This window comes from Eschrichtius robustus, chromosome 1 (assembly GCF_028021215.1).
Source record: "Eschrichtius robustus isolate mEscRob2 chromosome 1, mEscRob2.pri, whole genome shotgun sequence".
Taxonomy (NCBI): Eukaryota; Metazoa; Chordata; class Mammalia; order Artiodactyla; family Eschrichtiidae; genus Eschrichtius; species Eschrichtius robustus.
In genome coordinates, this window is record NC_090824.1 from 188,123,334 (window position 1) to 188,147,632 (window position 24,299).

Consider the following 24,299-nt stretch of genomic DNA (forward strand, 5'->3'; position numbering starts at 1 on the left):
AGATTCTCTCCAAAGATTTCCTACTTCCCAAAATTTTCTTGAGACTATAGTAATTTCCTTGAGACTAGAATATACCATCTGAGATTGCCCTAATACCAAACATAACCCCACAAACTCTCATTGGAGAAAACATGAAAGATTTCTAGGGTTACTTTAACAGTCACCAGCATCTTGGAAAGTTCTCTGTACCCAGGTGGAGTTAGTAACCCCAATTTCCCTTGAATACATCTTTTGAGATTCTCAATTACTTTTTTATTGAGCTATGGAATACATTAGAGAAAACATTTTTTTATCTGGGAAAATGACACATATGTTCACTTGGTCTTGGTAGATCTTGGATATCATTCAGAAAATAATTACCCCCAGGAACAACAGAGTTAATGATTTTTATAAATGTCAAATGCCCAGTATGTACCAGACACTGTTCTAGGTGCTTGGGATAGATCAGTGCAAGAAAGCAGACAAAAATCCCTCCCTTTGTGGCAGAACATTCCTGCAGATCTCAAAAGTAATTTAGATTTGGTCTCCCAAGCCCTACACAAGTGAGCTATAATCATGGTAAACCATTACCTGTTATGTAAGTAAAATTTATGTCATTAATGTATTCTCCTTCTTTCCAAACTGGAAGCCAGGACTAATGCCCAACAATCTTATCAATAAGTTCCTTTAAAATTGTGACGTTTGGGATGTAGGTAACATATTTGTATATGTGCAATAATTTCTACATGTATTGCCTAGTTTCTTTTTAGGTAAAATTTAGAGGACGAAGTACATCTCCTCCTAGGAATGCAGGTAACTGAGAGATTTGTACATATACAATGTACAAATGACATTTTAACCATTTGTGGCATCTTTTTCCAGAATGGGTAAAAAGATAAAGAAGGAACCAGAGCCCCCTCCCAAGGATGTGGTAAGTTTCTGATTTGAATACTAGCAGCATGTTAACAACCAGTTTTAAAAATAAACTGTTGAAACAGTTTGGCATGTACCACTATATACATGAGTGCACGGTGGCAGAAGTCCAAAGTCTGACTAATGATAAGATTAGTCAGAGAAATCTAACATTATGTAAACAAACATTTACAACATTGTCATTACCTGATTAGCACAATTAGAGAGTAATTATTAGCTTTTCCAGTATGTGGATGGCATGTTTATAAGCCTAGTTAATGAACAAATAGTTTTGGTTTGTTCTTTCAAATACTTTAAATTGACATTTGCCAGTCTCTCATTAATGTTAATTATCCAAATGAATTTTAAAAAATGACTGGAAGTTATGCTATAGCTATTAAGTATGTATGTGAGGTTGTCTTAAGATGACTATTTGGATATTGGAAGTCCTGTATTTTCCAATTCTATGGAGAAAAAAATCTGTGTTCATCACCTTTTTCTCTTTCCAGTGCTTGAATAATGCATTCCCCACAACACAAAACCTTGTCTCTCCCTTTTAAAAGCAGGGTTCAACAATGTCCAATAGGTTGGTCATTTGGGACAAGGTGATCTTAGAAGTTGTAAAATAATTTAAAGTGATCATGGTAAATAAGCATGGATCATACAGAAAATTATTTCCATAGCGGTAGTGATTGTAGAAGTAAAAAATCAGAAGTAACAAAAATGTTTTATAATAAAAACTTAGTTAAATAAATTATTCCATTTTGATAAAATGATGTCACTGAATATTTGATAGCATGGGAATATGATCACAATATATGAATTAAAAAGCTATGATATAAAGAGAAAAGAAATTGAGTTATTTGTAGTGAGGTGGATGGACCTAGAGTCTGTCATACAGAGTGAGGTAAGTCAGAAAGAGAATAACGAATACCATATGCTAATGCATATATATGGAATCTAAAAAAATGGCACTGATGAACCTGGTGGCAGGGCAGGAATAAAGACGCAGACGTAGAGAACGGACTTGAGGACATGGGGGGGAAGGGGCAGCTGGGACGAAGTGAGAGAGTAGCACTGACATATATACACTACCAGATGTAAAATAGATAGCTAGTGGGAAGCAGCCGCATAGCACAGGGAGATCAGCTCGGTGCTTTGTGACCACTTAGAGGGGTGGGATAGGGAGGGAGGGAGGGCGACGCAAGAGGGAGGAGATATGGGAATATATGTATACATATAGCTGATTCACCTTTTTGTACAGCAGAAACTAACACAACATTGTAAAGCAATTATCCTCCAATAAAGATGTAAAAGAAGAAAAAGAACCCATCTGAAAAAAATGGAAACTCACCAATTTTTGGTTTCTGCTATGCTTACTGGGATACTGAGTTAATCAGTTTATAAGAAACTACTATTCTTGAATTGTAGTTGTTCTACAGAAAGTGGAGATACAGAACCTATTCTAATTACAAAAAAAAAAAAGCTATGATAAAAAATTAAAGCAGGGTTTTATTGTCTCTCTTTAAAGTTTATGAACTACTGATTATGTTAAAAATAGAAAATGTCCTCAATTTTCAATTTAAAAACATATTTTGAAACAGACATTTGGTGTGGTTGTCTTCAAATAAAATGTGAATGAGAAAAAATTGTGTATAGTCAAAAGACTCGCAGGATTTTACTGTTTGAAAGAATCTGAGGTTAGTGCAGGAATCTTCCCGACAACACTGGAACACTGTGGTTACAAATATGACCTTTGTCCCAGCTCTGCCTCTCATAAACTGTTATTTTGGTGAACTTGCCAAATTTGGCCAAGTTATTTCAGCTTTTTTTTTTTAATCTCTTAAATGAGAATTGTCATGTCCAAGTCATTTTGGTTGTTCTATCGATTACAATGAGAGTACATGAAGTTCACAGTGCCTAGCACGTAGAAAACACTCAGTAAATAAGACCTGTTGTCCTGCGAATCCTTTAGATTCTGCTACACACACACACACACACACACACACACACACACACACACACACACACATCCCTATATAACTCCTGTATGATCCTTCAATGCAGCTGGAAACAGAGGCTACAGAAGACCTGTCTGTCCAGGTCTAGGAAAGCTTTGCAGAGAAGGTCACTGTGGTCTCCTGATACAGTTCATCAGTCTGGCTGCTCTCCTTTGGACATACCCCTAAAATGTTCTAAATTCTCTTAATTTTTCATTGCATCTTATTTGCATTACCCTTCTTTTTGCTGCAGAATAGCATTATTGACATCCTATTACTACCAGAAAGTGGAGTCATGAACACAGTATTTGACGACAAACACTTTCTGATTAAAATTAGAATTAAGGAACTATTAAACAATAGATACATTTGTCTAATACACGCTCCATAATTTTATAATGTCTTGCTGGTGTTGTCCTCTGCACTCCAGTCCTTGAGGAGCACAATCAAGGACTGAGAAACAATTCCGATCCTCAAGTTAACAAAAATCTAGCTTTTGATTCCTTGGGTCACAGCAGTCTTGAGGGCAGCCAAAGGCATGTGTAACAGTGACCGTTGCTCTCTGACAATCCCGAGGATCCTTCCAACCTTCCCCTACTCTAATTTTATGTTAATAAAGCTGATAGAGTAGTATTAAAGTATCTAACTGCTGTTCTGTCTTATAAATTCTAATACTTCAAAACACTATAGCACAGTTTAAACTATCTGAACTTGGAATTTGTTCCGAGGTATACCTCTTCAAAGTCTGTGAAAGGTTTGTTGTACACATTAGAAATAAAAACCAGATTTAAAAGAGGGATATATAACTGCTTGAGAAAATAACCTTTTCTGTGTCAAGTCATGGCAATTTGCCATATATATCTCCTAAAACATTGTTTCCAAAGATTTTTATTTTTATTAGTCTTTCATCTACTGGTTAAAATGGGTAACGGGGACAGAAAAAAAGAGTTAACGGGGACAAAAAAAAAGGGTGTTTGGTGATAAGGTTAAAACAAAATGCTCCCTTTGCTTTTGTTAGTATTCTCATTGTCAAAGCATACACTAATATGTGCATTTATGGTTTATTGCTCTCCGTTTCTTCTCATAAAGGAGAACACTAGCTAAGAAGATGCCTGAATGGGGGGAAGATATGGCTTGAATAACCAACACAACTATATTATGCTTTCCCAAATCATTTCCAAGTCTGGCTGAAAGGTTGTTTGTGATGCTTTAACAAAAGGCAGACTTTTTCTGTGGACTGATTGCACGAAAGAATTATTAACAGAAACAACGTTAGTAGGCAATGTTTGGTATAAGGCATGATATTCGGTTACTGAGTATGGGCTCCAGGGTTATACTGTCAGAGTCTGAATCCTCACCTCATCACCCACCATCTGTGATCTGGGGCAAATCTCCTAACCTCGGTATTCCCCAGTGAGGATGTAATCATGTCCGCTGCATACCCACTCACAGCAGTGGGGCAAGGTTAGAGAAGTAAAAGATGCTTAGAACAGTGCCAGGCATTAGATAAGAACTTAGTAAATGTAATTATTAATGATGTAGTTGAGGGTGCTGTCCATCATTGTACAAAACTGTTGAAGTTTGCGTGAACTGTCCAAGGAGGCAGGGGTATCAGCTGTGAGAGCCCATCCGGCCACTGAAGTTCCCAGAGGCCTAGAGCACAGCCATCACGATTCATGGTCAGGTCTTCGAGTTTAAGAGCACAGAAATTTTATTCTCTTATGTTTCAGAGGCAGTTGAACTTTAGTGGGTAAATCCACAGTATTTAAACTCACAAGAGACTATGATTTGGCCTTGGAATCTTACTGGTTAAGTATCAAGTCAACTGAACATTTATGTTAATGGGTCAACGCCTTCCTGTTAGGTGCATACAGGGAACCAAGCATGGTGGGTGTTGAACCAGAGGAACGGGCAATAGTGGAAACTGCTCCCTCACCTGGACAACCAAACCCAGTTCCCTGGACGAGTGGGATGTCCCCAGGGTCTTGTTTTTCTGGAACCTTTTCATCAGCCTCAGAACTCAACCTCTAACTCTGTCATAGACTGCCAAAACTGCCATAGACTTTTTTTCTAGGAATGAAGCCTCTTAGGGACTTTATTTTCCTGTCTTTCTCCCTCGTCACAGATATATGTATAAATAACATACATATACAAAACTGTATAAATAAATATCGGCTTGCTCACCTTGCTCTAAAGATTTGCTATTTTGATTCAGGTTGTAAAGCAAATGAAAGGCCATTTTAGCGGTTTTCATTTTAACCTTTACCCTTTTGCAGATTTTAAGTGATGTCTAGAGAGTCTGTACTAAAAGTTCATGCTCGAGTGGTGCAGTCTACTTCCTGCTGTTTATCTATCTCCCTTTTCCTGTGCAATTGGCTCCTCGTGATCGGAGACCACTGACTTGGTAAACACATTCCAACAGAAATCAAAAAAGCCTTTTATTTGCACTTACCGGCAGCATAAAAATCACTCAACTCTCATGATTTATCTCTTTTCACTGAGTTCAGCTTTATAATTGTATGTTCTTTTAGACTTGTGCTGTCTAATACAGTAGCCACTGGCCACATGTGGTTATTTACATTTAAAATAACTAAAATTGTATTAATTAAAATCAACAATAAAAAATAAAATGAAAAATTCAGTTCCTCAGTCTCATCAGTTACACTTCAACTGCTCAGGAGCCACGTGGGGCTTGTGCCTGCCATATTGGACAATGCAGGATCAGAACATTTCATCGTTGCAGTTCTGTTGGGCAGCCTTATCCTAAATAGTCTTATTTCCTTAACAGAGGTAGAAAAGCATCTCTACACATATATGGCTTCTCTAATTGACTGGGTTTAAAACTCAAAGCTTAGCCAAAATGCTTCCCCTTTCCTTCATTCTCTTTGTAAATAATTTTGGTTCATCATTTATTCAGTACAGAGCACGAAATTATAATTTCACAACCAGCTTGTTGGTGACTGACTATGAGTTCTTCATGGGAAAGCAAATGGAATCTGTAATTACAGCACAGGATTATATATTTAGTCATGTGGCATTCTTTTATAGCTATCATTTTATTCTCGGCGCCCTTTTTAATGAAAAATTACTATAATGCCGCAGGCTCTGCAGGAGAAACACATGTCATGCCAAGTTTCTCCACTGTCTGCCAAACACTGGTATTTCTCCTCCTTTGACAGCTCTTACAGTGGTAACTCTCACGGTCTCAAACTTCCTCTTAAGCTTCTTGTACCCCCATCACCTTTTTCTTAAGGATGACCAGAAGATATGGCAAAATACCGAAGCATTTTCTGAACCACTGAAGGAGCATTAAAAGATACTTAAATGTATTTCCACCTACCCTGCTCCTTTGAGAATTGTAGCCATTCTGTGGAGATCACGACAAATCTATGCTTCAACATAGTTTACTCATTCACGTGCTCGTAAAATCAGCTTTAAAAATACTGAAATATCAGAGGTCTCTGAAGTGGAAGTTCTAAAATGGAAGGAAAGGTAACCAGCCAGGATGCTAGGGAAACTGACTTAAGTGGAAAAGGTGATCTAAGGCTTTGATTCTCAAGGGTTTGGTGGTGGGTCGGGGGCCTTACGAGGGTAGGATGGTGACTGTGGACTCTCTCCCTGTAGAATGCACACCAAAAGTTCTGCACACAATTTCAGAGAGACAAGCTGTCCCTGGAGCCCACTGATGGCTCCGTGAACCTCAGATTTGGAATCTTCTTTTCTGGCATCAACAGACAGTACAACAGTTAAGGCACTTCAAGGCCACATGTATAAAACAAGAAGTCTCCAGAGGCACTTTAATATATTCCTTTATAGACATTATAAGGATTCCTTTATAGACATTATTGAGGATTTCCATATATTGGGTGTTGTTCTAGGTAGTGAAGATAGAGAAATAACATAATCTTTTGTCTGAAGAAAGTCATTCATTTACTGGACAAATATTGAGTACATACCATATGCAAGTATTCCTTTACATCCTGGGCATATAGATCAGGCCTCAAGGCAATTTACATTCTAGTGGGGCAAACAGTCAATTAGCAATAAGGTAATTCAGGTAATGATAAGATCAATGAAATTTTACCTGAGTTTTGTTGAAAAAATCTAGAATTTTAATTCCAAATCAAATCATTATTAACTTTTTTTTCTTATTATGTCATTACTTCAGAAATCCCTTCTTAAGAATTACACTGTGATTCAGACCATCATTATCATCCAGTTTAAATGTCAATTTATCAATTTATTGATCCACCACTACTGTGTTTATATTTTGTCCTCCCCAATCTTGGCTGAAGTATTTGCCAAGTAATTTGTTTACGTGTACAGTTGGTATACTTGTTGAGTTTGTGAATGCCTGAACATGTCTTTTTCACGTATGAATGATAACTTAGCAAGGTATAAATTTCTAGAGTCACAATCCTTTCCTCTGAACTTTGTTGATTATCCCCAATAGAGGGCTGGTGAAGGGAAGGTCTAGGTCACTTGCTGAGGCCTCATCTTTCCTTATTTTTCAGTAATATTTCTGCTTCCTATTTCATATTTTCTATTCAGTCAAACTCCTATTTTACGCACCATAAATGCAGCATTCATTCCCATTTTAAACCTTCCTGGTGTCATTTTCCCCATTTGAATATCCTTCCTCCTTATCTCAGCCTACCCCATTGTATCCATTCTTCAAATCGCATCTAAAATTCTACCACCACCGCGGACTTTTCTCCATTTATCCCAGTTCAAATTAACTCCCCCTTCCGCATCACAACATTTATCGTCTCTGTCATATGTTTTTGTACTTCATAGAATCCTAGAATTTTATATCTGGAAGAGATCTGAGAGATATGATCCAACTCCCTAATTTTTCAGATTAAAAAAGACGTGGTTAGTGAGCTAGTGATGACTCCAAGTGCTCTGGCATTCTGGGGCTACCCCTTAATGCCTATCTAAGATGTTTCTCAAGCCTCAATCACCGGGTACTTTTAGAAGTTCTTCCTTCAAATTTCTCTGGATTTCCAGGCCCTTATGCTCTCCTGGTCAGTGTTGCAGACAGCATCCTAGCCATTGCTCTAGGCTCTGCTAGAGGCCATTTTTTCCCACTGGTTCATGTCACTGGAACCCGTAAGTGCCGCAAGACTGGTGCATATGGCAGACTTTTACTGAAGATTTGTCTCCCAAAAAGAATTTAAGAGGCTTGAGGCTTTGACAACTCTTTCAGCTTCTACTACAGAGCTAGACATGCACAAACAACAGCTTCAATTTGGATGTTAGATAATGCTGTCCTAAAATCCAACAGCCATTTTCCCTCCAAGAGGTATTTTTATCCCAGCCACGTCCTTTCGGGTCATTGCTTACTGCCATCTTCTCTGTTTTCACTCTTTTAACCGCACACAATTATATCTCCTTATTCAGAATAATCTATCTCTCCATCCCCTACCCAAAACTGAACATCAATTTTTGCTCTATCTCAAAACACATTAAGATGTGCATTTAGAAAGGGCCAACACAAAGAACCAGGTAAAGCTTTGAAATTCAAATTTTTTTCCTTTAACATAAGCAGAACCTCCTCCTCCATGGTCTCTGGAAATGGAAGAAAAATAGTGTAATAATTTGTTTTCTCCTTGACCAAACAAAACCCAGGGGGGTCATGCATTTGTTATTGTTCATTTCAAGTCCACATGAATTCTCAAGATCTCACAGCAAGATACAGGACTTCTTAGAGTCCTATACTTTTTCTTTATACTATATTACCTTTTCCCCTGTTCCAGATTTTATCCAGTTTTATATTTGGTGATATGCTGTTATCTTTTGCTTTTTAGTTGTTTCACATATGTAATTCCTGCTTTTCAAGAAAGGGTGTAGTGGTTAGAAAGCAAGTACTGATCACTGAGACTGTCAGGGCATCTAATACATACAGGTTCTCAAGGATTCTTGTGTATTGACTAAGAATTATACTAATATATGTTATTTAATGAGCATCTATTATGTGCCGGACAATGTGCTAAATAAGTGCTTTACATACATGATCTCTAATCCGCTTAATCCTTTGCAATAGGTATTATTATACCCATTATTCAGAGAAGGAAACTGAAATTCTAACAGCGTAAGTAACTAGTTTGGTTCCCCATGGCTAAAATGAGAGACTACACCTGCTGGATTCCAAAATACTTTGCTCTTCCCTCCATACTCCAGGAATTCCAAAGCCGCCAATGTTGACAACCGTGATGGTTTTTAAATAAAAAATTTACAATGCACTTTGTGGGCAGTAACCACATCCTTTTTGTAAGATTATGTTCTCTTTAAGTTTCAAGACACCACTCATGTTTTATGTGCTTTTAAAGCTCGCATGTGGCTCTGATATTTTTCTCTTTGATGGATCTCTTTCAGTTTGATCCATTAACAATTGAAAGCAAAAAAGCAGCAACCGTGGTGTTAATGCTTAATTCTCCAGAAGAAGAAATTTTGGCTAAAGCATGTGAGGCCATTTATAGATTTGCTTTAAAAGGTTTGGATTTTTTTCAGTTTATCTTTCTAGTTCATTAGTTTCTTAAAAATATTTGCTACATAATGGGCACTTTTCTCCCCAGTCTTTAACTTACTTCCTGTCTGATGAATTCTTTCAGACAATCAGAATATCATTTAATGCATCACCTGAAAGTAATATATCTCCCTATGTGCCTAACCTAGTCTTAAGGAGCAATTTAGTCAATTGGTAGAATAGTCATTTTGAAGGCTTTATTGCAGTTTAAAAAACTGTAAATGTCACAGGAGCTGAAAGAGCTCCTAAGGATCAAAGCTGGAATAATTTGAGCAACAAAATAAACAAAGTATTAGATTTATAGCCCTATAATTTATATTAAAGAAGAAAATAAATATCCATAAGTCTATACAGACAAATAAACGATTGAATAAGTAAATAAGTGGGAGAGAAAAGACCAATCTCCAATGCAGAAGAATCCCAATTTATGCAGATACTCTGCCCTTGAGGAGGTGGGATGCAACTTCCTATTCTTTAGGGGCTGTGCATAGTGACATCTTTCCAAAGAGTGCAAGATGGACACAGGGGGAAAAGAGTAAGTTTGTAGCAGAGAAACCCGACAAACACTACCTCTGCCAGGTGATCAAAATCAACATCAACAGAGATAAGTCATTTGATAATAAGTGCCCTTGACATGACATAATGAAAATGGCACTTCTATGTTATTTTCCCCCAAACCTATAGCCCCAGTCTAAATATGATTTTTTTTTTAAATAAAACAAATTCCAATTCAGGGACATCCTCCAATTACCTAACCAGTACTCTCAAAGCTGTCATAGCTATCAAAAACAAGGAAAGTCTGAGAAACTCTCATAGCCAACAGAAGCTAAGGACACACAATGACTAAATGTCATGGGGGACCTGGATAGGATGCTGGAACAGAAAAAGAAAAACTAACAGTAAGGAAATCTGAATAAACTGTGGAATTTCATTAGTAATAACATATCATTACTGGTTCATTAATTGCATCAAATGTCCTTACTAACGTAAAATGTAAAATGACAGGGAAACTGGGTGTGGGACACATGGGAAATATCTGTATTATCTTTGAAATTTTTCTGAAAAACTAAAACTGTTGTAAAATATAAAGTTTACTAAAATGTTGTAAATGTTACGAATTATATTCTATTGAAAGACTTGTTCATAGAGGATTTACAAACATAAGAGACAGTTACATTTTAGTTCATTCCAAGTGGTGATAAAATTAGACTTTTATTATACTATGTAACATTGAAATTGGAAATATTTGAAGAGTTTAGTGTAGCTTGGTATTTTTAACAAAACCTTCTTAAACTAAAATGGGAGCAATTTGATTTTAAAGAAATGGTACTTTAAAACATTGTTTGGGGGACTTATATGAGAGAACAACAAATCATTCAATTAGCAAATGGTAAAATACTCACCTAGCTAGTCATCACCATCACCTCACTCTAGGCATCACTGGGAATTCTGATAAAAACCAGAGTGGTTCTGGAAGGTATGGTTCATGAGTAGATTGTGTAGAATACTGGGTCAAATTTCAGGGAGACATTGGATCATGCTTCTATAGCACAGAGTCATCGCATGTCATCTCTTTTTATATTGTAAGTTCGATGTTCAGTACTAGCAGTATTTTCTGAAATATTTTCGTAAGTTAAATGATGGGACTTTGCCTTCTTGCCAAGATGAAGGGGCCAGATTTACCCTCCTTACCAGAACAAGTAAGAAAACAGAAAAATATACGAAGTAAGAGTTGGCAACACACTGTATATCAGGCCATGAAGGACAGCGACCATTGAGAAACAGGAAACAAAGGAAATTAGCCCTCTGATTGCCCCAGCCTATTGATTTCAGAGAGTTTCCAGGTCATAGCCCAGGAAGGGGTAACCTGTTCAGAGCCTGGTGGACTCTCTGAGTTGAGACGATAGACCTGAAAATCCAGGAAGATGAAGGCAGCAAGTTTTCAGGAAAGAGTAACAGAGAGGAAAGAGTTGCACAGAGAGAGAACTCAGGAGTTCTGTAAAGGGTCCCACTCAAGTGTTCAGCTTGATCCACATGTATATGTGTGGGGACTACTTGAAGTCAGACAAAGCACCCAACAGGCTTAGAGGTAACAGTGCCTAGCGCTCACACAGGGTCAGAAGTAGTGCCTGTTCGCATCAGCCAGACTGCAAAACCTCAAGATTCATGGAGAACTGTGCAAGTACACAGAAGGGTCTTGCCTCAATAGTTAGAAATAATTAGGCCTAGACTGAGCCCTGTTCTAGTACTATCAAATAAATATTTTAAAAGCAAACCCGAAAGGATCAAACTTTCTCCAGATAACTGTGTCCCAGAACAAACTTCAAGGTAACAACAATATCCATTGCCCAACTAGGTAAAATTCACTATGTCTGGCACCCAGTTAAAAAATTACCAAGTGTGACAAAAAGCAGGAAAATACAATGCATAATGAGGATATAAATCAATTTGTAAATCAAAACTGACCCAATGTATGTGTAACTTGAGTCTCTGAATAAAGGAGTGAGGAACAGAATAAGTATTTGAAAAAATAATTGTTAAAATTCCCCCCAATTTGATGAAAACTCTAAGCCCCCAGATACAGGAAGCTTAAAGAAACTGAAGCACGATGAATATGAAGAAAACTACACCAAGGCACATTATAATCAAATTTCTTGACAAGACTGATAAAGAGAAAATCTTAAAAGCATCCAGAGGAAAAAAATGTTACATTCAGAGGAACAAAAATAAGGATGACAACAGATTTATTATCACAAATGATGCAAGCAAGAAGTCAGTGGAGCAATATCTTTAAACTGAATCAGTTTTCTGTGCACCTGAAACTAACACAACATTGTAAATCAACTATATTACAGTAAAAGTTAAAAAAAATAAAAAAAGTACCAGAAAAAAAAATAAAACTTTCAACCTAGATTTCTACACCCTTCAAAAATATCTTTTGAAAACATAAGTGAAATAAAGTCTTTTTCAAACATTCAAAAACTGAAATAGTTCATTGCAAGCAGAACCACACTACTAATTGTATTAACTAGGTCCTTCAGGCAGAAAGAAAATGGCACCAGATGGAAATATGGATCTACACAAAAGAATAAATATAGAACACTAGAAATGGTAACATATAAGGTTTTTTTTGCTTAATGTTTAAATCACTTAAAAGGCAAATTGGTTATTTTAAACAAAACTAACAATCATATATTGTACAGTCTGAAACATATGTAAAAGTAAGATATATGACAACAGAACCAAGGTAGAAAGCTGAAAAATGGAAGTATACTATTATAAGTGTACTGTATGTGAAGTAGTATACTACCACTTGAAAGAAGACTGTGCTAGGACATATACTACAGACCCTAATGCAACCACAAAAATAACAAAGCAATGATATCAAATAAGCCAACAAAGGAACAAAATGGAATCATAAAAAATTCAATTCATACAAAGAAGGCAGAAATGAAGAAAAGAAAAACAACAATGAAACACATAAGAAATAAGTAACAAGATGGTATATTTAAACCTAACCATATCAATAATCAAATTAAATGTAAATGGTCTGAATACATCAATTAACAGGGAGAGAGTGTTTTATTAGAAAAAAAGCAAGACCAAACTGCATGATGCCTTCAAGAAATGCACGCAGAATATAATGACACAAATAACCTGAAAGTAAAAGGATGAAAAAGGATATCCTATGCTAGCACTAATCAAAAGAAAGCTGAAGTAGCTATATTAATATCACAAAAATAGACCAAAAAAAGAGTGGTGCCAGAGATAAAGATGGCCATTTTATAATAATAATAAAGGGGTCAATTAATGAAGATGCTACGAAAAATCCTAAACAATTAATGTACTTAATATCAGACTTTCAGATTACATGAAGCTAGAAATGCAAGGAGAAATAGACATCTACAATTATAGCTGAGGATCTTGATACTCTTCTCTCAATAAATGAAAGACCCAGTAGACAGTAAATCTGTAAGGATATAGAAGATTTGAACAGCAATATAAATTAATTTAACCTAATTTATATTTATAGAACACTCCAAGAACAGCAGAGTATACATTCTTTTCAAGTGCATACAGTACATTTATCAAAATGGATTATATTCTGGGCCATAAAACAAGCCTTAATAAATTTAAAAGAATTCCAGTCATACAAAATATATGCTATTCCATATTAGAATTAAATTAAAAATCAATAACACAAAGAACTCTGGACAATCACTAAATAGTCAGAAAGCAAATAACACACTTCTAAATAACCTGTGAGTAGGAGCTTCCCTGGTGGCGCAGTGGTTGAGAATCAGCCTGCCAATGCAGGGGACATGGGTTTGATCCCTGGTCCAGGAAGATCCCACATGCTGTGGAGCAACTAAGCCTGTGCGCCACAACTACTGAGCCCGCATGCCGCAACTACTGAAGCCCGCATGCCTAGAGCCCATGCTCCACAACAAGAGAAGCCACCGCAATGAGAAGCCCGCGAACTGCAATGAAGAGTAAACCCCGCTCACCCCAGCTAGAGAAAGCCCACGTGCAGCAACGAAGACCCAACACAGCCAAAAATAAATAAGTTACATAAATAAATTTTAAAAAATAATAATAAATAAATAACCTGTGAGTGAAAGTAGAAATCAGAAGGAAAATCCAAATTAAAATGAGAACACAGCATATAAAAATTTGCAGGGGGACTTCCCTGGTGGTCCAGTGGTTGAGACAATGCTCTTCCAATGCAGGGGGTGCAGGTTCGATCCCTGCTCAGGGAACTAAGATCCCACATGCCACATGGTGTGGCAAAAACAAAAACAGAACAAAAAAAAATTTGTAGGATGCTACTAAAAGAGTATTTAGAGAGAAATTTATTGCACCTGTTAGAAAACAAGAACGTCTCTCAAATCAATGACCTGAGCTTCCACTTTAAGAAAATAGAAAAACAAGAGCTAATTAAACCCAGGCATTAGCAATAAGGATATAATATATACCTGAGCAAAAATCAATGAAACAGAAAACAGAAAAACAGTGGACAAAAGCAGTGAAATGAAAATGTCTAGCCAGGTTGATAAATAAAAAGAGAGAAGACAAATTATTGATATGAGGAATGAGAGCATCACTACAGCTCCTATAGATATTAAAAGGATAATCTAAATGTTATGAACAATTTAATGCCAATAAATTCTACAACTTAGATAAATTGGGCAAATTCATTTTAAGACACAAACTCTCAAAGCTCATTAAAGAAAAATAGATAGCCTGAATAGCCCCTTATCTATTACAGAAATGGAAATCTGTAATTTAAAAATCTCACAAAGAAAACTTTAGGTCCAGATGTTTTCACTGCTGAACTCTGCCATACACTTATGGAAGAAATAATACCAGTTATACACAAACTCTTTTAGAAAACTGAAAAAGATGGAATATTTCTCTATTGATTCTATGAAGCCACCATTTATTTAAGTATCCTAAAATTTATCCTTAAATTAAAATTTATTTGGGACTTCCCTGGCGGTCCAGTGGTTAAGACTCCGTTCTTCCAATGTAGGGGGCGAGGGTTCCATCCCTGATCAGGGAACTAAGATCCCACATGCTGCGTGGCACAGCAAAAAAAAAAAAAAAAAAAAAATTTATTTGACAAAATATTTTCATCTAAGAAATCCACTTTTAGAACCCCAATAAAATGCAAATATTATGGAAGGTTTGAGAAGGACGTTTGTAATAGTCAACAATGCATATTTCAACAGATTCTTATCAAGTGACAGATTTAACCATTTAGATACAGGGCAGTTCCACAGGCTATAGGAAGGTACAGTCTGTGTTTAGAGAACTGAGTTATCAGAATGAACCTATAACTTCAAGTATAAAATATTTTAATTTTATGAGAAAACTGAGGCAAAATAGTTTAAAAGACTTTATTTTACTCAAATTAATTTTGAAAATGAAATATGCATTTTCATAGCTGGTGAAATTGAAAAGCTGAAATTAATCAGGACCTAAATATTATTCCAGACTTTGAAGAATGATATCCCACTTATTGGGGTAGGGATAAACTGCTTTTACAGTTAGGCCAGGTGCTGGCCTTCACTGACCTTCTGGTTCTGGGGCTTCTTGCCACAGTTAAGGAATCCCAGTAACCCCGGTGGCTCCGCTTTGTGTGTGTGCCTCCATGCTGGCTGCAGGCAAACCCACTGGGTGAAAAACGAGCACCCTAAACTCCACCACACTTGAATTTGAAGTGGGGACTCTGTGTGTTAATTTGTATAATTAATTATGCAAGTAAGTATTATTGAGTGCCCATTACATGCCTGGCACTGTGTTAGGCACGAAGTTATGAGAGAATAGAACAGAAAGGGTATCTGTCTTCATGGAAAGTTAAGTAACAGGGATGTAAGCGAACAATGCACGGAGATCGTTAAGTGGTATGAAGGAAATAAAGCAGGATAAAGAGATCAGAAAGACTGAGATGTAGTGATGACATTAGGTAGGGTGGTCAGAAGAGACCCCTCAGGAGGTTCGGTGTGAGCTAAGAACCAAATGAAGAAGCCAGCTTTGTAAACATCCAGGGAAGGGAGAGTAGCAAGTCCAGGATACCTGAGCTCTAAGGTTTATTCTGAACGAAATACGTGTGGAAACAGAGGAATGTGAAAGACAAATGGCAAATAAGAACTTGGAATGTCACAAAGAAGAATTTTGATGAGATTGCTATCCATGTCTGATTTTATTTTACCTGTGATGTCAGGTGAAGAAAATAAAGCAACCCTCCTTGAACTTGGAGCTGTGGAACCGTTAACTAAGCTGCTCAACCACGAAGACAAAATTGTGAGAAGAAACGCTACTATGATATTTGGAATTCTGGCTTCTAATAGTAAGTATCCGCTTTTAAAACTAATCAAATAATCTCACATGATGCATTATACTTTTAAATTTAACCTTAAGGGACTCACTTTAATTTTATTTAAGCTGACTTTAATGTTAACAAAAAAGTTAAATAAGTGTAATGTGCAACAAATGTATGATTTCATATTTTAAGTGATATTTTTAAATATAAAAATATGTGCACATATATCCATGGAAAAACTCTCAGAGTTGGTGATGTAGTATGTTCCAGTCTTACAAGTTAGGAGAACAATCATTGTCTCTTAAAATTAAAATAGTTTTTTTCTTGAGTTAGGATAATGTAATTTGAATGTCTGCCTGTACAAGTTACACTTCATGTGTATTTCATTGTAACTGAAGCCCAGAGTAAAAAGTTTTGATACACTTATTTTTTGAAGCCGCAAGCTATATTTTGCCAAAAAAAAATTTAGATACGTATTTACTCCTTAAATCAGACCTATTACTTGCTTTAATATTTTCACATATTTAATATGGTGGAATAACAGTATTACTTGAAATATGCTGTCACTTCTATTAGAATATCACTTTGACTAAAATCATGCAATACAGGCAGTCCCTGACTAGTGAACAGGACGTGTTTTCTGTTTGTAAGTCATTTTCATGTTATGGTGGTAGATTTTCGAGTTGGCCAACAAAAGCCTTGTTATTTATAATAAAAAATGACTTTCTTGGTGGAGACTGAATTCTGTCACGAAACTCGGGCTGATAGGAATAAACATGTCTCTATCATGGCACGTGGCTAAAATCATCCTACCTTCTCCTTTTTACCATTGTCTCAGCAAGCACACAAGCACAGATTCCTCCTCCAGCTTCCTGCACTGTCCCAGCTCACATACCCTGGACCCTCTGTGATGCAGTGGGGGCCCCTCATTCCATGGTGTCCAGCAGGGACTGTGGCCTTGGTGTCTTCAGAGACAGTTATGAGTGGAGGAAGGGGGAAGGGAGGGGAAGGAGAGCCTTCTCTGGCATCTGTGCCATCACAACCTCAGCTGCGGAGACCACATGAACAGCACCTGCAGTGTTATGGGGTTGGCGGGGGCACTTTGCAGTTAGTGGAAGGGTTTCTGGTGGAAACTCCAGGAGCTCTAGCGGTGGCTGTGCTGCAAGGCAGGGGCTCTGGGAGTATCTCCGGGAATGACAGCAGGATGAGGACAGTCAGCGGGCAGTGGATATTCCACCAACGTAGATTACAATAACACTAGTCAACACTTACAAAGTATTTACAATGTGCCAGGCACTGTCGTACATAGTATTTATATATTAAATCGCTTAATGAGGTTGGTGCTATTATTTCCTTTACATATGAGGTGACTGAGGCACAGAGAAGTTCAAGTAGTAATCATTTGTATTGTGGGGCCTTCATAAATCTGTCTCTGGGGTTGTCTGCAGACTAATTCTGCCATATTGAATGTGCCATATAGAATTATGTATAACCAAAACAGGGAAAATATTTAAATTTCTTCCGTTTTATTCTGCGTACATACCACAGAGTTTGAACACCAAAGGTGCTTAGTAACACCCCACGTGCAACTCCTTATTTTATTTATTTTAAATTATTTATTTATGTATTTATGTATTTATTTATTTTTGGCTGCGTTGGGTCTTGGTAGCTGCATGCAGGCTTTCTCTAGTTGTGGCGAGCGGGGGCTACTCTTTGTTGTGGTGCGCGTGCTTCTCATTGTGGTGGCTTCTCTTCTTGCAGAGCACGGGCTCTAGGTGCACAGGCTTCAGTAGTTGTGGCACGCAGGCTCAGTAGTTGTGGCTCGCAGGCTCTAGAGCGCAGGCTCAGTAGTTGTGGCGCACGGGCTTATTTGCTCCACAGCATGTGGGATCTTCCCAGACCAGGGCTCGAACCAGGTCCCCAGCATGGGCAGGTGGATTCTTAACCACTGCACCACCAGGGAAGTCCAACTCCTTATTTTAAACATAAGAAAGATCCCTTGAAGGATTGGGTTCCTTGCCCAAAGTCATGCAGGTGGCTAGTAGCAGAACTGAGATGAGAGCTAAATTACAACTTTACTCTCTGACTCATAGTTCAGTAGACCTTCTATTCACTAAATCTTTTATGATCCTTAACATTAGTGTCCATGCTAAGTCAGATTCTCCTTCTAAATGATTTAGAAAGGAGAGTTATAATTTCCTGTTTACATTTATATTTTCAATTTAATATCCAGGTCTCTATGATTTTTTTCCCTTTTTTATGTTCTTAATTTCTATTATTCATTTTATTTTGTATTTTCATCTTCTAATATATACGAGTTTATCATCTGTGAAACCCTACAATTAGTTTGCAAATTTTTCTGAGTAGGTTTTTAAGTTGAATTTCATGAGTTTCTAAAGGAATCTGTGGCCCCCAAATGTTAAGAATACTGTTACATTTGGGTGCTAAATGAGATGGCTCCCTTAGACCTGTCAAACCACAATCTGTAAGCTGGCTGGCTGGGCTGTAACCAGCGCTAGAACCAGTGCAGTCTGCAACTGCAAAGCTTAACCATGGAAAGAGCTTTGCTGTCTTCAAGGTCTCCACTGAGTGCTTGGGTCTCAAGTATACTGCATGAACTTATCAAATTTCTTTTGATTCTGTGAAGTGGGTGAAAAAAAATCAAACCATTATTGGGATTAACTTACCTGATTTTCTATTTGAACTATCTGATGACATGGATAAAACACATGGCATCCTCAACTGCTTGTGGAGCTCCTTTTTTGGTAAGAGAGCCAACACAATAGCTAGTGCTTCACTTTTCATACATGTCCAAGGAAACTTGGAATAAAAAATGAGCAACAAGTCATTTGACCTAAATGCAAAGTCATGTTTCCAGACTAATATGTAAATAAATGCACCTCTGAAGCTGCATGGTTAAATCATCATCTTTGGGCAGTCTTAAAATAACTGATGCTTCTTCAGAAATTTGTATTTTCATATGGTTTTCCACCACTATGCTCATAGTGGATGAACCAACAGGATGTTCCAACATTCCACGTGCTAAAGGATTGCTATGAGAACCATCTTTCCCTTTTGCAGTTGCAAATAAATTCTTTTTTTCTTTTTTTGCTAGAGTGATTGAGCTATGTGCTTGTGCTATGCCTGGGTCATTCAAGATAGGAATTTAAATTACTTTGTTAAACCTTTTTATCAAACGGGAGCTGCTATCTTCTTTCACCTTCCAGTTTGTATTTAGTTCAATGAGGCCATATCACAGAGACTCATTTAATGAAGAGAGAGAGTTCAGCTAAAGAGAGAGTTCATTAGGATCCTCGTGAGGAGAAGTAGCCTTGGAAGCCCAGACGTTACATTACTTAAGGCAGCGGTCCCCAACCTTTTTGGCACCAGGGACCAGTTTCGTGGAAGACAATTTTTCCACGACCAGGGTCGGTGGGAGGGCAGGGGATGGTTTTGGGATGATTCAAGAGCATTACGTTTATTGTGTACTTTATTTCTATTATTATTACGTTGTAATATATAATTAAATAATTATACAACTCACCATAATGCTGTCAGGAGGTAGAGCTCAGGTGGTAATGCGAATGATGGGGAGCGGCTGTAAATACAGATGAAGCTTTGCTCGCCCCCCACTCACCTCCTGCTGTGCAGCCCGGTTCCTAACAGGCCACGGATCGGTACCATTCTGTGGCCCGGGGGTTGGAGACGCCTGACTTAAGGCAATATGAAGAGCTTGCCATCTTAGGAAAAGGTTGATGTAAAAAGAGTATACAAGATCAAGAGTAAATTAGGTGGTCAATATTATGCAACAAAAAAATTGTGAATAAGAATTAATCCAAGAGCATGGGATATCTTTCCATTTCTTTTTTTAAAAATTTATTTACTTTATTTATTGTTGGGGGTCATCGTTGCTGCACGCAGGCTTTCTCTCTAGTTGCAGCGAGCAGGGGCTACTCTTTGTTGTGGTGCGCAGGCTTTTCTCATTGCAGTGGCTTCTCTTGTTGTGGAGCACAGGCTCTAGGAGCATGGGCTTCAGTAGTTGTGGCATGCAGCTCAATAGTTGTGGCACACGGGCTTAGCTGCTCCATGGCATGTGGGATCTTTCCGGAGCAAGGATCGAACCTGTGTCCCCTGCATTGGCAGGAGGACTCTTAACCACTGAGCCACCAGGGAAGTCCCTCCATTTCTTTGAATCATCTTCGGTTTCTTTTATTAATGTTTTATAGTTCTCAGCATATAAGTCTTTCACCTCCTTGGTCAAGTTTATTCCTAAGTACTTTATTTTTTGGATTTGATTTTAAAATGGATTGTTCTTTTTTTACATTCTCTTTCTGATATTTCATTGTTCGTGTAAACAAATGCCACCAATTTCTGTATGTTAATCTTGTATCCTGCTACCTTGCTGAATTCACTTATCGCTTAGTTCTAGTAGTTTTTTGTGTGGAGTCTTACAGATTATCATACTAAGGGAAGTAATTCAGAAAGAGAAAGACAAATATCATATGACTCCACTTACATGTGGAATCTAAAATATGACACAAATGAACTTATCTACGAAAGAGAAACAGACTCCCAGACATAGAGAACAGACTTGTGGTTGCCAAGGGGGAAGGGGGTGGGAGAGGGATGGATTGAGAGTTTCGGATTAGCAGACGCAGACTATTATGTATAGAATGGCTAAACAACAAGGTCCTACTGTATAGCACAGGGAACTGTATTCAATATCTTGTAATAAACCATAATGGAAAAAAATACGTATATATATGTGTAACTGAATCACTTTGCTGTGCAGCAGAAATTAACATAACATTGTAAGTCAACTATACTTCAATAAAATAATGTTTTTAAGAAAAGGATGCAGTTAAAACAGATGGCATGGGAACTACAATCCTGCAGCCTGTGGAACAAAAACCACATTCTCAGAAAGATAGACAAGATGGAAAGGCAGAGGGCTATGTACCAGATGAAGGAACAAGATAAAACCCCAGAAAAACAACTAAATGAAGTGGAGATAGGCAACCTTCCAGAAAAAGAATTCAGAATAATGATAGTGAAGATGATCCAGGACCTCGGAAAAAGAATGGAGGCAAAGATTGAGAAGATGCAAGAAATGTTTAACAAAGACCTAGAAGAATTAAAGAACAAACAAACAGAGATGAATAATACAATAACTGAAATGAAAACTACACTAGAAGGAATCAATAGCAGAATAACTGAGGCAGAAGAACGGATAAGTGACCTGGAAGACAGAATGGTGGAATTCACTGCTGCGGAACAGAATAAAGAAAAAAGAATGAAAAGAAATGAAGACAGCCTAAGAGACCTCTGGGACAACATTAAATGCAACAACATTTGCATTGTAGGGGTCCCAGAAGGAGAAGAGAAAGAGAAAGGACCAGAGAAAATATTTGAAGACATTATAGTCGAAAATTTCCCTAACATGGGAAAGGAAATAGCCACCCAAGTCCAGGAAGCGCAGAGAGTCCCATACAGGATAAACCCAAGGAGAAACACGCTGAGACACATAGTAATCAAAATGGCAAAAATTAAAGACAAAGAAAGATTATTGAAAGCAGCAAGGGAAAAATGACAAATAACATACTAGGGAACTCCCATAAGGTTAACAGCTGATTTCTCAGCAGAACCACTACAAGCCAGAAGGGAGTGGCATGATATACTTAAAGTGATGAAAGGGAAGAACCTACAACCAAGATTACTCTACCCGGCAAGGATCTCATTCAGATTCGATGGAGAAATCAAAAGCTTTACAGACAAGCAAAAGCTAAGAGAATTCAGCACCACCAAACCAGCTCTACAACAAATGCTAAAGGAACTTCTCTAAGTGGGAAACACAAGAGAAGAAAAGGACCTACAAAAACAAACCCAAAACGATTAGGAAAATGGTAATAGGAACATACATATCGATAATTACCTTAAACGTGAATGGATTAAATGCTCCAACTGAAAGACACAGGCTTGCTGAATGGATACAAAAACAAGACCCATATATATGCTGTCTACAAGAGACCCACTTCAGACCTAGGGACACATACAGATTGAAAGTGGGGGGATGGAAAAAGATATTCCATGCAAACGGAAATCAAAAGAAAGCTGGAGTAGCCATACTCATATCAGATAAAATAGACTTTAAAATAAAGAATGTTACAAGAGACAAGGAAGGACACTACATAATGATCAAGGGATCAATCCAAGGAGAAGATATAACAATTATAAATATATATGCACCCAACATAGGAGCACCTCAATACATAAGGCAACTGCTAACAGCTATAAAAGAGGAAATCGACAGTAACACAGTAATACTGGAGGACTTCAACACCTCACTTACACCAATGGACAGATCATCCAAAATGAAAATAAATAAGAAAACAGAAGCTTTAAATGACACAATAGACCAGATAGATTTAATGACATTTATAGGACATTCCATCCAAAAACAGCAGATTACACTTTCTTCTCAAGTGCGCACGGAACATTCTCCAGGATAGATCACATCTTGGGTCACAAATCAAGCCTCAGTAAATTTAAGAAAATTGAAATCATATCAAGCATCTTTTCTGACCACAACGCTATGAGGTTAGAAATGAATTACAGGGAAAAAAACATAAAAAACACAAACACATAGAGGCTAAACAATACGTTACAAAATAACCAAGAGATCACTGAAGAAATCAAAGAGGAAATCAAAAAATACCTAGAGACAAATGACAATGAAAACACGATGATCCAAAACTATGGGATGCAGCAAAAGCAGTTCTAAGAGGGAAGTTTATAGCTATACAAGCCTACCTCAAGAAACAAAAAAAAATCTCTAATAAACAATCTAACCTTACACCTGAAGGAACTAGAGAAAGAAGAACAAACAAAGCCCAAAGTTGGCAGAAGTAAAGAAATCATAAAGATCAGAGCAGAAATAAATGAAATAGAAACAAAGAAAACAATAGCAAAGATCAATAAAACTAAAAGCTGGTTCTTTGAGAAGATAAACAAAATTGATAAACCATTAGCCAGACTCATCAAGAAAAAGAGAGAGAGGACTCAAATCAATAAAATTAGAAATGAAAAAGGAGAAGTTACAACAGACACTGCAGAAATACAAAGCATTTTAAGAGACTACTACAAGCAACTCTATGCCAATAAAATGGACACCCTGGAAGAAATGGACAAATTCTTAGAAAGGTATAACCTTCCAAGAGTGAACCAGGAAGAAATAGAAAATATGAACAGACCAATCACAAGTAATGAAAATGAAACTGTGATTAAAATCTTCCAACAAACAAAAGTCCAGGACCAGATGGCTTCACAGGTGAATTCTATCAAACATTTAGAGAAGAGCTAGCATCCATCCTTCTCAAACTCTTCCAAAAAATTGCAGAGGAAGGAACACTCCCAAACTCATTCTATGAGGCCACCAGCACCCTGATACCAAAACCAGACAAAGATACTACAAAAAAAGAAAATTACAGATAAAAAATCTTAAAAAGACCCCGAATAGCCAAAGAAGTCTTGAGGGAAAAAAATGGAGCTGGAGGAATCAGACTCCCTGACTTCAGACTATACTACAGAGCTACAGTAATCAAGACATTATGGTACTGGCACAAAAACAGAAATATAGATCAATGGAACAAGATAGAAAGCCCAGAGATAAACCCACGCACCTATGGTTCAACTAATCTATGACAAAGGAGGCAAGGATATACAATGGAGAAAAGACAGTCTCTTCAGTAAGTGGTGCTGGGAAAACTGGACAGCTACATGTAAAAGAATGAAATTAGAACACTCCCTAACACCATACACAAAAATAAACTCAAAATGGATTCGAGGCCTAAATGTAAGACTGGACACTATAAAACTCTTAGAGGAAAACATAGGAAGAACACTCTTTGACATAAATCACAGCAAGATCTTTTTTGATCCACCTCCTACAGTAATGGAAATAAAAACAAAAATAAACAAATGGGACCTAATGAAACTTCAAAGCTTTTGCACAGCAAAGGAAACCATAAACAAGACGAAAAGACAACCCTCAGAA

The 24,299-nt window shown here is 37.3% G+C and overlaps 1 protein-coding gene across 2 annotated transcripts in view; it reads left to right on the plus strand.

Moving 5' to 3' along the window:
* Positions 1 to 862: 862 nt before the first annotated feature.
* ARMC3 (armadillo repeat containing 3) overlaps positions 863 to 24,299 on the plus strand; it is an 89,142-nt gene continuing 65,705 nt past the window's right edge. For both annotated transcript variants that reach the window (XM_068538630.1, XM_068538636.1), the window contains exons 1-3: positions 863 to 910; positions 9,270 to 9,387; positions 16,148 to 16,273. In XM_068538630.1, coding sequence (XP_068394731.1) covers positions 863 to 910; positions 9,270 to 9,387; positions 16,148 to 16,273 — 292 coding nt within the window. The remainder of the gene's footprint in view (positions 911 to 9,269; positions 9,388 to 16,147; positions 16,274 to 24,299) is intronic.